The sequence below is a fragment of the Mobula birostris genome, chromosome 25, assembly GCF_030028105.1.
Source record: "Mobula birostris isolate sMobBir1 chromosome 25, sMobBir1.hap1, whole genome shotgun sequence".
Lineage (NCBI taxonomy): Eukaryota > Metazoa > Chordata > Chondrichthyes > Myliobatiformes > Myliobatidae > Mobula > Mobula birostris.
Genome location: NC_092394.1, coordinates 39,598,444 through 39,611,825, shown reverse-complemented (window position 1 = coordinate 39,611,825; position 13,382 = coordinate 39,598,444). Strand labels below are relative to the sequence as shown.

Below are 13,382 nucleotides of genomic sequence, written 5' to 3'. Positions count from 1 at the left end.
TTACAACACGGGCACAATTAAACAAAATGGTATTCACAGTGCCGGGATAATCAGAAGGAACACAAGTCACAAGGCAGGGATAATCATGCACAATTAGAACTGGTGGATTTGCAGGGTAGGAATAATCAAACACAATTAGAAGGGGTGAGAATAATCAGGTAGAATTAGAAAGGAGGTTATTCACAGCGCAGTAACAACATCCACCAGAGGGAATCACAACGCCGGAATAATTAAGACCAGTCAGAAGTGGGACACATGCGGCTGGCATTGTTAGGGTATGGTCTGTAAGGGCGTCAGTATACATGTGCTGTATTGATTAGCCAAGTTAATTTGATTATGGATTCTTAGACTAAAATTATTAATAAATCTAAATTAAAATTGTGGGATTGTAATCACAAATCCATGAAAAGTGGTCCAATACTACAAAATTAATGATATAAATAGTTTGTAGTTCTAGGTCAGGAAGCAGAGTGTACGCTTATTGGTCACTACAGTTTCTATGATGAGCACAAGCCCTTAAATTACTTGTGAGGCTTAACAGAAAAATGGATGCATCCCAAATCAGCAGATGGCCAAAGTTGACACAAGCACCAACTGATTCCCTGTTTAACATGTATTTTTTATGAGATGTGGAGCAACTGAAGTCTACGTCACCAGTCAATGCATTCAGCCAAATATCTGGCAGGATTAGCCCTTATATGGTTTCAGCTTAACCAAGTGAGCAAGGGAAAGCCCATTCAGAGTTGGCAGTGTCCTTCTTAAACATCACAAATAGAGAATCTCTGCAGATGCTGCAAACCCAAGCAATACACACAAAATGCTGGAGGAACTCAGCAGGCTGGGCAGTGTCTATGGAAGAGGTACAGTCGGCGTTTCGGCCCGAAAGATCAACCGTACTCTTTTCCATAGAATTTGCCCGGCCTGCAGAGTTCCTCCGGCATTTTGTATGTGTTGCTCCTTTTTAACATGGTGGTCCAGAGAAAAAACTGCACAATCAGGAGCTGCTTAGTTTCTCGTGCGCAGCCTGAGAAAGGACTGGCTGTAAGCAGTCAGTCAGACCACACCACCTGCAAAACAGGGTAATGCCAGAGGAGTAAATTCTCTGCAACAGAGGCACCTTTCTTAATTTTATAGCAGCTTTCAACAGCTCCACTACAATCAAGTGATATGACATTTTTTTCTTCCAAAGAACAAAGCTGCTTATGCAGATGTGCTCCTGGAATTTCCAGAGATTTAAAAAAAAATTCCTACATAACTCCTGTGGAAGTTCAGGTGAGAACCAGCTGCAATGGATAAAAATAACTATCATTACTTTTCCAACATCTTATATTTCTAAGTTTGTTACCATGGACTATTACACTTCCTTAAAAATTGTATTACATTATGAATATCGGTAAGAGGGTGGATTTTCCACATTTAGCTATTGGCTCATCAAAGCACAACCTTATAAAATACGAAGCCAGAAAGCTCACACAATCACAAGAGACCCATCGCATTCTCAAAATAAAACTTGTTTCTGTATTTAAAATAAAAACAGAAAACAGTGGAAGTACTTAGTGAGTTAGGCGGAGAGTAAAGGGTTAACGTTTCAGGTCAATAACCTTTTATCAGCGACGAAATGTACTTCCAGTGCTTTCTGCCTTTAAACCAGGAGTTGGTAATTGGTCAAGTATTTTCCTCAAACTATTCTCACTTTCCATTTTGTTTTCCACTCTGGCTGTAGAAATACAAATAAAGGTTTATCATAGAAAGAAAAACTATAAAATTAGACTCTAAAGGACGCACAAGGGTATCTGCAGATGCTGGAAATCTGGGGACACACACACACACAAAATACTGGGGTAATTCAATGAGTCAAGTACCATTTACTGAGGGAAATGAAGATTCGACGTTTTAGGGTAAAAGCTTTCATCAGAACTGGAGAGACGAAGTAGAAAGCAGAATGAAAACGTAGGGGTGAAGAGAGGACCACGAGCTGATGGGTGATAGGTGAATCCACGCGAGAAGGGTAAGGGCAGAGAGGGGTAGGGTGGGGGTGGAAGGGATTGGTGTGAGAAGATGGGAGATGATAAGTAGTAACTGACAAATCAGAATCTGTTAGGAGAGGACAGTGGACCATGAAATAAAGGGAAAGAGGTAGAGAACTAGAGTGAGGAAGGAGCGGGTGATGAGCAAGTTGTCAAAGGCAAAGCAGAAAAAATGGTGAAGGGGAAAGAGGGATGGAGAAAACAAAGAGGGGGTGGGAAAACAGATGGTGTGGTTACAGGGAGCTGGAGAAATTGATGTTGATGCCATTAAGTTGGAGACTACAAAGATGGAACAAGGAAGTGTTGCTCCTCCAATCTGAGGAGGCGGTTATGGACAGACATATGGGAATGACAGTTCTGTCAGGTCCCATCCATTGGCTTCCATCATGGAAAACAAACCTATCAAATTTCTTCTCAAACTGAGAAACTTCACTCCAGCCAACATTGTGCTGTATCTCTGCTGTATTCTTTCTGATTCAATCATGTTCTTCCTAAGATTGTCCACCAGATCTGTACACATACCTCCACCAACAACCTAGCCAAAGTTTCATGAAGTTGTACGATACCTGGTTAATAAAGGCATGTATCCCATATGCCCGCTTTACCATCTTATTTACTTTTGCAACCATCTTCAGGAATTCAAAGTTCAAAATACATTTATTACCAAAGTATGTATACACTAAACAACCTTGAGATTCGCCTCCTTACAGGGAGCCAGAAAGATCAAAGAAACATCAAAAGAACCCATTAAAAAAAGACCGTCAAACACACAATGCGCAGAGAAAGAAAAAAAAAACAAATCACGCAAAAACTAAGCAAATAGCGTTCAGGAGTGAAGTTTTACGAAAGGTACAAAGCCAGCATCACTGCAGCTGGAGCCGGCTACAGCCCCAGTTCATCGCAGAGCCGAGTAAACGTTGTGAAACCACAGATGCAAAGCCAGGTGTCACTGCAGTTCAGCATGGGGCTGACTAAACATTGTGGGGCAGCAAGCAGAAGGTCCTCGCCTCCAGTCCCAAGGTCCTGGCACTTAAATTGTCCAAGCATTGGGCTGTTTCTCGCTCTGGGACCACTCTGGGAATATTGAGGAACAGGTCCCCTTATTCCGCCATACTCCCTACAGTTCCACCACTTATTGTGTACTTGTTGCACTTTCACATTAGTTCTCATGAGGTCTATCAGGTTGGACTTATCAGGATTATGTTCCATCTGCCTATCAATATCTATCCTTACTACCAACACCACCAAACTTCACGTCATCTGCAAACTGAACATACTTCCCACGTTCATATCCACGTTGTTAACATGTATACCAAATGTTTCATGTCCTGTCCTGTGTTTTATGATATCACACTGGAGGAAATATTGTATGATTTCTTAATGCATGCATTACTAAATGACAATAAAAGAGGACTGCGCGTCTTCATAATCTAAAAAAAATAAATTAAGAATGAGAGCAAGAGAGACATTTGCTTAAAATTGTTTACAGCAAAAGTTCAACAGTCAAAAACAGTTAAATCCCATTGAAAGGGTCAATGCTGTTAGTTTAGATTTAACTTTCTATGTTAGGATTGATGAGTAATTTGGATGCATTACAGTCAGTTTGGGCAAACAAGATGCAATAGCATGAGGTGTTGTTTCTGCAAAGCTAATTGTCCATTAGTACTAATGAGGTATCACTTTCTGGAGACTTTTAATTCACAGGGCTTTTCATTGCTGTCTACAAGTTTCTGGCCAAATAACACTTCGATCATAGTGTGTATTATTATTTTAGCAAAATAACACCATTTAAACATACACATTATACACACATATAATGCTTCAGGCAAATGGCTTTTCACCAAATCTGATGGAAGGCCACTGACCTGACAAGATTATTATCTTCCTCTCTCCACAGAAATGGCATAGAGCTACTAAGTACTCGCAACAATTTTTATTTCGATAGGGAACGGGCTATAGTTTCTTGAAGTGTAACCTTCCTCTGTAGGACTGAATCTTCAGTTCAAACACCCTCAGCCAGAATCGCAGTGGGGGGAAAAAAAAACACAACAAAAGTCCCTACTTCAAGAACTGGACAATGGGAAATTTCAACCCATTTCAATGATTTATAAGTTCAGGTATTTAATGATTCTCCATAATCATTTTACAGTCATACTGTAAAGGGTTAAGGACAGACGAGGGAGCCATGATGACAAGTGTGTGTCTGGTTCCCTGCTCACTCCGGTCATCAGCATCCCGTCTAATGGCAGCAGTCACTGACACACCAAAGCAATATGATCAATGCTTCTGGCAAGGCTGAGTTTCCATACTCAGCCAATACACAGAGAATAAGAGGGAGGAAAAGACGGAGACAGTTCTACACCCCTCATGAGATCACTTTTGATATGCTCAACCATTAGGTAGAAGCAGGTGGATATATTCCTGAAAGATCCCCCATTTCACAGGGCTGCAGTGACTACCTGAGCGTTGCTAAAGTTGGACGAAGTACGGCTATCGCTCACTCCTCCCTCTCCTGTGCAATGCAAAAGGCCTCACTTACCATGCCAGCATCCTCCAGCATCGCCGCAGCTAGTATTGCATTGGGGGGGATGTGTCGGATGCAGGGAATGTGGGAACACTCCTTGGCCAAGGTGCTGAGTATAAACTGCAGTCTCTGCTCTCACTACACACCTCACACACAGGAAATAAAGCACAAAGCCAGCTGACTCCACTCCCATTGGAGAACTCTGAGATCACATGACGGTGTCCTTGCTTGCCAAAGGGGAGTGATATAAATAGTCATTAATATGAGGAAGGTTGGTTGGGGAAGGCAAGCACACTGAGCTGCTTGAATATCACAAGCTGACAATACTGCTGAAGTAAGATCTGGAATGACAGCTGCAATGGGGGAGGCTCCCTCTCCCCCGAAGGTACATCGTGGCAGGGGTCTCTGGCAGATAACCGTGCACTCCACATCGATCAGGCGGACGGTCCATACTCTGCGGCAAATGTGCTTGGCTTCTCTCTGCGAAGGAGCATGCCCCTCCTAAACAGGTAACACCACCGTCGTTCATTCACACTCCTGAGCAGGACACCCGGACTCCCTCCCCCTCCTGGGGAGCGTCTCTCTCCCAATTGCTAGGAACAGCTTTCCCCTCTTCTCCACCATCTTTTGGAGCACCTTCCATCTCTCTCTCACCCCCCTCCCACGGGAGGCAGTTCTCATCTCTCCTCCACACTCCAAGGGAACTCTTCTCTCCTCTTCCCTTCAGGGAATCACTCTCTCCCCCTTCCTGGATACAGCCCCTATCACTCATTCCCCTCCCCTCTCTCCTACCAGAATTCTCCCCTCCTCACTCTCCCCCTGCCAGGGCACATACCTCGTCTCCCTCTCCCTCTCAGGGAATACCTCTCCTCCCCTCCCTCCTGGGCAGGTTGCTGTCCCTCACACCGACCATGAAGGGAGCTGTAACATAGTTTGAAAGAAATTTTGGCCATATTCTGAACTCCTCCCCCCCCCCCCCCCCCCAGGTCTTAGTTACTTTTGGCACTAAGGAGGAGTATTCTTATAGTCCTCTCAATGGTAGTTGTAAAAGTGGACGAGGCATCAGTGAGAAGATTAGAGGCGAGAATAGCAAACATTATAGACTGGACAAATCAAATTTGAAATTGATGACCACTGAGAGGAAACAGTTAACATTAAAAAAAAACATTGCACAAGTTGCAAAATACAAAAACCCTTTAAAGCACAAAACCCAGAAAGAAAATAATTCATTCATGGCTGTCCAGAGAAACTAAAGATGATATTAAATCAAAAGAAATTGTCCTTAAAATTACCAGAATTAGTTTGAATGATCGGGAGGAATTTGAAGACAATAGAATGCATTCAGAGGACATCAGATAGATGGATAAAGGTAAAACAGAATAAGAATTTACAACCAGTCTATTGAAGAAGATGGGGGTGAGGAGTCACTCCCTCCAACAAGCAATCAGGTCCTTGTCAAATGCAGCAGAAGAAAGCAACAATTGGATTTGGATTAAAAGGAACGACAACAACTGGGCTGCGAGATGAAGACAGGAGGGTATGGAACTGAGGGGGGTGTATCTGGGACACCAGGTAGTACCATTGAGCCCTCTGGAGATGTCGTGGGCTTATCAACGAAACGTCAAAGAAGGAGGGTGCCCACCAGATGACCCCGATGACGTACCTACCCTCCCTCCTTGTCACCACTCCAAACCCACTGCCAACATCGAGAGTGCCAACTTACCATAGGGATTGAAACATCAAGTCCTAGTAGCTCTACTACTCAACCGACAACATAAAAGCAGACTGCAAGAGCTTCTACAGGTATGCAAATAGACAAGGGTAAATAAGGTCTTCTTACAGACTGAGGCAGGAGAATTTATAATGGGGAATAAGGAACTGGTGGAGGATTTAAGTAATTACCTTGCATCTGTCCTTATGGAAGAAAGCACTCACAAAAATCTGCCAGATATACTGCAGAACCTGAGGATCTAGTGAGAACATAGCAATGGTCAAAACCTAATACTGGAGAAGTAGGTGAGCTCAAAACCTGATAAATCCCAAGGAGCCGAAGATCTCAGATTTTTGAAAGAGACACCTTTAGAAATAGTAAATGTTACAGTTATCAGGTCCTGTGGATTCTGCAACCGTGCTTAAGGGTCGTGACCTCACTATTTAAGGAGAGAGCGAGAACGAAAAAAAGAATTAACCGCTCCAATGTCTGTAGTAGCAAACACTGCTTGCAAAATATTACGAGGGATGTAACAACAGAGCACCTTGGTAATAATAGGATTTAGCAGACTATTTTTTTTAAGGAAAATTACGGTTGACTAATCAGTTGGACTTATTTGCATTAGTGCCTCATAGATGGTGTGGTATACCTCGATTTCCAGAAGGTCTTTGAAATCATGATTCCCAAAGTCAGGGCAAGTGGCACTGGGGTCAATAACACTGGCATGGATTGAGAATTGGTTTTTGGAGCAAAGAGGGGGAATAAACAGATCTTTCTCTGATTAGCAGGATGTTACCTGTGGTGTGTTTGGCAATAATTTAGTACAATGACTAGGTGGGGAATGAAATGCCATATTTCAAACCTTGCTGACAATATTAAACTATTTGGATTCCAAGTACAAAGGAAGACATGAAGAAGCTTCAAAGCAACATGCCAAATGGAGTGAGTGGGTGACAACCTAGCAGATGCAATACAATGTGTTAAAAGCGTGAGGCCGCCTACTTCTCTGCACAACAGGAAAATGGAGTGCTTGTTATATGGCAAGAGATTGGGTAGGTTCATAGATTACACAGCACAGAGACAGGCCCTTCAGCCCTGTTCATCACTGCTGACCAAAATGCCTACCTGAGTTAGACTCACTTGCCTACAATTAATCCACATCTTGACCAGCCTTCCACACAAGATCTTGTCAAAGGCCTTGCTAAAGTCAAAAGTAGATTTTATTATCAGAGTACATGTTTGTCACCATATACAACCCTGAGATTCAGTTTCCTGTGGGAACTCTCTGTAAACCAATAGAATAGTAACTATATTGTATGCATGGATGTGATGAGGTCCTACAAGTACCTGGGGGTGCACCTGAATGACAGACTTGAGTGGAGCATCAACACAGAGGCTGTGTACAAGAAGGGCCAGAGTTGTCTCTACTTCCTAAGGAGACCAAGGTCCTTTGGAGTATGTAGGCCTGTCCTTCATACATTCTATCAATCTGTTGTTGCCAGTACATTCTTCTATGCAGCGGTGTGCTGAGGCAATGGCATTAACATGGGTGATGCCAACAAGCTCAATAAACTGATTAGAAAGGCTGGTTCTGTTACAGGAGTCAAACTGGACACGCTGGAGGCTGTGGTAGAACAGAGGACCCCTATGGAAAATCCTAGCAAATCTGGACAATGTTTCTCACCCTCTGCATGCCACCTTGGCTGAACAGAGGAGCACTTTTAGTAATAGACCAAGACAACTGCACTGCTCCAAACAGCACTACGTATATGCAGTCATTCTTACCTTCGGCCATTAGGCTCTATAATGAGTCAACCTATAGCCGGGAAAGTGATAACCCCCTCCCATTAGACTTTGTGGTAAGTTATTTTTTATTCTTTCTTCTTCTCTTCTAATATTTATAACTGTGCACTTGTAACACTACTGTGATACTATAATTTCCTTTGGGATCAATAAAGTATCTATCTACAACAGGATCAATGAAAGATCAACCAGAGTGCAGAAGACAACAAACTGTGCAAATGCAAATATAAATAAATAGCAATAAATAACGAGAACCTGAGATAATGAGATAAAGAGACTTAAAGTGCGATTGTTGGTTGTGGGGAGCATCTCACTGATGGGCAAGTGAGTGTAGTCATCCCCTTTTATTCAAGAGCCTGATGGTTGAGGTTATTGCCATGTAGACAATGCCTGCCACCCTCCCCTCAGCAAACCTTTTGACTACTTCTTCAAAAAACTAAATCAAACTCAATAAACCAAGTATCAGTTTAAATGGATTTAACGTAGTAATTGTTGCTGTCTGCCACTCCTCTGACAGCTTGTTCCACATACCCACCAGCTTGTCTGGAAAGCTTACTCTTCAGACCTTCGTAAAGTTCTTCCCCACTCATCTTGAATGTAACCTATAATTTTAAACTTCCCTAACCCTGGGAGTATGATCATTCACTGTATCTATGATTCGCCCATATGATTTTATAGACCTCCCTCTCTTATGAGGCCACCCTCTCAGCTTTCTACATCCTAGGGAAAATAGTCCCAGTCAGTCCAGTCTGGTATCATCATTGTGATTGTTGTCTGCACCCCTTCCATCTTAATGACATCCTTCCTGTAGCTAGGTGATCAAAGCAGCATACAATATATCCAGCGCATTCCCACCAATATTTTGTATGCTTGTAAGATGACATCCCAACCCTTGTACTCAATGCCCTGATCGATGAAGGCAAGCATACCAAGCACCTTCTTCATCACCCTGTCTATCTGTGTTGCCACTTTGAGAGAACTATGGACTTGTAGCCCCAGCTCTTTGTCCTACAGCACCCTTGGTGGCCCTGCCATTTGCTGTACAAGTCCTGCCCTGGTACAGCTGACCAAAAAGCACCACTACACATCTCCGATTTCAATTCCATAGATGCTGTCATAATCTTAGATAACCTTCTTCAGTGCCCACTTGGTTAATTGTGCTGTCAACCACAAACTTCCTAATCATGCAAGCTACACTTTTATTTAGATTGTTAATACACATGGCAAAGAGTCATGGACCCAGTATTGATCCTTGCAACTGGTTGAACACTGGTTAGAGACCTCCAATCTGAGAAACAACCCTCCACTATCACCCTCTGATTCTCACTATCAAGACAATTTTGTATCCAGTTGGCTAACTCACCCTGGATCTCAAGTAATCTAAATTTCTCAAGCAGCCTACCATGCAAGACCTTCAAACTTTCTGGATAAGTCTTCAAAAAGTTAAATCAAATTTGATTACCATGATTTCCTATACACAAAGCCATACTGGCTATCCCTAATCAGTCCTTGCCTTTCCAAATGCAGGTAGATCCTATTTCTCAGAATCACAGAAGTTAGGCTCACAGGCTGATAGCTCTTTAGCTTGTACTTTCAACCTTTGCCACACTCCAGTCTTCAAGCACTTCATCCCTGGCAATAGACAAATGGCAATATTTTCCCCGAACTTCCCACAACATTCGAGGATACGGTAGTTGGGTACTAGGAGTCTTTATAGGCCTCAAGACTGCAGCATCTTCTCTTTGATAATGTGTATGTGTTTCAAAGCATCACTATTCTCTTCCCCAAATTCTATAGCTGCCTGGCCTTCTCCAAGGCAAGTAAATATTTATTTCAGACCTCACTCACCTGTGTGTGACTCCACACATAGGCAACCACGTTGGTCCTTGAAGGGTGGGATCAATTCCTTCCCTAATCCTGATGCAGGATTTCAATCCAAAACATCAACAATTCCTTCCCCTCCCCACCCTCTACAGATACTGTTTGATCCACTGAGTTTCTCCGGCAGATTGTGGGTTTCTCCCTAATTACTTCTTTGGTCTTAATATATTTACAGAATCTCTTGTGATTTCTCCTTTACCTCATCTGCCAATGTTCCACATTCCTATCTCCTTCTGCTTTCAAAATATTCAAAGATTTAGTGCCCACCACCCTCCAAGTAAAGACATTTCAGCATGCCTCTGTCTTAACTGGGTGACCCCTTATTTTTAACAATGACTCCTGGTTTTAGATTCTCTCAGAATATTGTATACTCCCACCCTGTGAAAACAACTCAACATGTTAAATATTTCAGCCATCCCCTCTCTGTCTTCTAAACTCTAGCAGATACAAGGCTAGACTCTTCAACAGCTTCTCTCAACAGGATCTTGAAGACGCACTCTCAGTGCTTTAGGAATCAGCTTCTTTCCCTCCCCAATCAGATTTCTGAACTGCCCATGAATCCACTATTTTGTTCTCATTTTGCACTATCTTTTTATATGCAGTGGATTCTGGTTAATCAAGTCATGGATAATCAGGTCAGCCGCTTATTTGGGACAACTCTTAAAGAGTAAAAACTAATTGAGAAAGTAGCCCTGATTCCCTTTGTTTATTTGGGAAATGGTTGAATGTAATTAAACTTGAACTCATCTTGAATGTTAAAATGAAAATGAAGATTTGGAGGAAGCAATCATCAAAAGCATTGTGTGAAGGCAGTCCATTATCTGCACTTGGTGTCTGCACTGGTTCGCTTCATTTTCAGTTAATCATAGCAGTATACACTGGATGTATTCCTCCTTTGATAACTATTAAACTAAAACAGTTTTATAGCACTGTAGTAGTATTGGTGATGTTCTAATTTGTTCTGTATCCCACTTAAATACATAATGTGTTACTCAGCTAAACAGTAACTTGTCTTTTTTATACCTCTGTAACTATTTCCATAAAACTTGAGCTAATTGGGGCAGCCACTTAATTGGGTCAAAGTGTACTGGCCCGGATGTGTCCCAATTAAGTGAAATCCACTTTATTTCTTATTGTAACTTACAGCTTATTTTATATATTGTACTGTGCTGCTTCTGCAAAACAAACAAATTTCACCACACGTTTCAGTGATAGTAAACCTGGTTCTGATTCTGATCAAACCAGTAAATCCTCTGTCAACTGTTTCCAATGTCTTAACCTCTTCTGTTAAAATAGGAAACCCGATACTGCACTATGCTTAATGTTGTCGTACCTGTGCCTTAAAGAACAGAAACACATCTTCCCTACTTTTAATCCAATTCCTCAAGCAATAAATAATATTATTCTCAAACAAGAGAAAATCTGCAGATGCTGGAAATCCGAGCAACAAGCACAAAAAGCTGGAGGAACTCAGCAGGCCAGGCAGCCACTATGGAAAAGAGTACAGTCGACGTTTCAGGCCGGAACCTTTCAGCAGGAACAGAATATTATTCTACTAACTCTCCAGATTACTTGCTGTGCCCACTTTCTGAAAAATTGTGTACCTAGACACCCAGATTCCAAAGCTCACCAATTTAGACAAAATCCTTCCTTTTTCATTTTTCCTTCCAAAAAAAGAACAATTTCGCATATTCCTCATGTAATACTCTATCAGATCTCTGCCCATTCATTTAACCTGTGGCACACTATTTGTTACATAGTGCTATCTGGAAAATTTATCTATCTCTGCCTCTTTTCTGTTTCTTGTTAACATTAAGGACACAGTAAAAAGCACTTTGAAAATTAATAATACAAGCCAAGGCGACTCAACATGGTTTCATCCAGAAAGCAGTTAGGTATACATTAATCTTCAAAAGCCATTGTTAAGGTGCCAAAAAACACAAATGATTGTCAAACAGAGAAGGTTAATAAGGTGGGGATCAGAGCAGGGGTGTAACATCAGCATTGATTAAAGGTCAAGAGGTGTAGAATAAATCTCTTCGATGGGAGTAGAATGAAACCCTCTCTCACTGCTCCCCCTTTGTGATCTCTACTACCCTCCGACTCTTCGATGATGTACTCACCCAGACCCGCTATCACAGCCATGCATCCTTCCGGGGAGCTTGATCAGATTCCTTCTTCTCCTGCTCTTGACTTTTCCCTCCCACCTGGTTTCACTTTAAACCTTCCAGTTAGCCTCTTTCCCCTCCCCCCCCCTTTTTATCTTGGCATCGTCCACCTTCCTTCTCAGTCCTGAAGAAGGGTCTCGGCCCAGAAACATCGACTGTTCATTCATTTCCATAATGCTGTCTGACCTGCTGAGTTCCTCCAGCATTTTGTGTATGTTGCTCTGCATTTCCAGCATCTGCAGACTTCCTCGTGTTCAGAATATAAGCATGTTGGTTCCAAATTGGTGACGATTACTATAAGGGGATTATAAGGTATTAAGTCCTGGATGGTCAAGAGGTGAATCTAACAGGGGATGGTGTGAGGTTATGTACTTTTCAGAGAAAGCATGTAAAAGAATAGCTTTCAACAGTGAGAAACAGTGCACGTGAACATTGAGAAGCATATGAGGCACAAAGTAAACATGGATTTACAGCCTTCAATTTGGAAGACAAATGAATATGCCATCTTTTATTGCAAGGCAACAGGAGTGGAAAAGTAGTCTTAACAAGAAAGTGTAAGGTCTCAGTGAAACCTCGCTCGTGAGACCATGCAGTTATGGTCTCTATACTTGAAGAGGGATGTACATCCTCTGAAATGAGTGTGACAGAGATCAAGTACGTAATTGGACAAGACACAGATACAACCACAGTCTTATTTAGTGGCCTACTGTTGCTTCTATTTCTTATATTCTTTTTAAAGCAGGCCACATGCTATTTATCCAGTTTTGGAGGAAAAAAAATAATTCTTCTAACTTGACCTTTATTTTTCTAATTATGGGAACAAAATTAAATAACAGGAAAGGCCTGTTATAATAAGACTGGGATAATAATCAATGTTAACCTGACCGTTGTAGTTCACTCTCAATATAGTAGCCCACAAAGTACCCAGGACATCTTTAGGGAGCAGTGTCTCAGAAAGGCAGCGTCCACTATTAAGGACCTCCAGCACCCAGGGCATGCCCTTTTCTCACTGCTACCATCAGGTAGGAGATACAGAATCCTGATGGCACACACTCAGCGACTCAGGAACAGCTTCTTCCTCTCTGCCATCCGATTCCTAAATGGACATTGAACTCTCGGACACTACCTCACTTTTTTAATATACAGTATTTCTGGTTTTTGCACAATTTTTTATCTATTCAATATACATATAGAAATTTATTTATTATTTTTATTTTGTTTCTTTTCTTCTGTATTATGTATTGCATTGAACTGCTGCTGCTAAGTTA

The 13,382-nt window shown here is 41.9% G+C and overlaps 1 protein-coding gene across 5 annotated transcripts in view; it reads right to left on the bottom strand.

Annotated features, from left to right (window-relative positions):
* The window catches only part of LOC140187784 (septin-5-like), a 106,543-nt gene that overhangs the window by 81,493 nt on the left and 11,668 nt on the right, over positions 1–13,382 (bottom strand). Inside the window, exon 1 of one of the 5 annotated variants that reach the window (XM_072243506.1) lies at positions 4,567–4,688. The exons of 3 other annotated variants lie outside the window; for them this stretch is intronic. In XM_072243506.1, coding sequence (XP_072099607.1) covers positions 4,567–4,587 — 21 coding nt within the window. In that variant the 5' untranslated portion in view covers positions 4,588–4,688. Of the gene's footprint in view, positions 1–4,566; positions 4,689–13,382 lie in introns of those variants that run through there. One more of the 5 variants, XM_072243503.1, reaches the window with a different exon arrangement.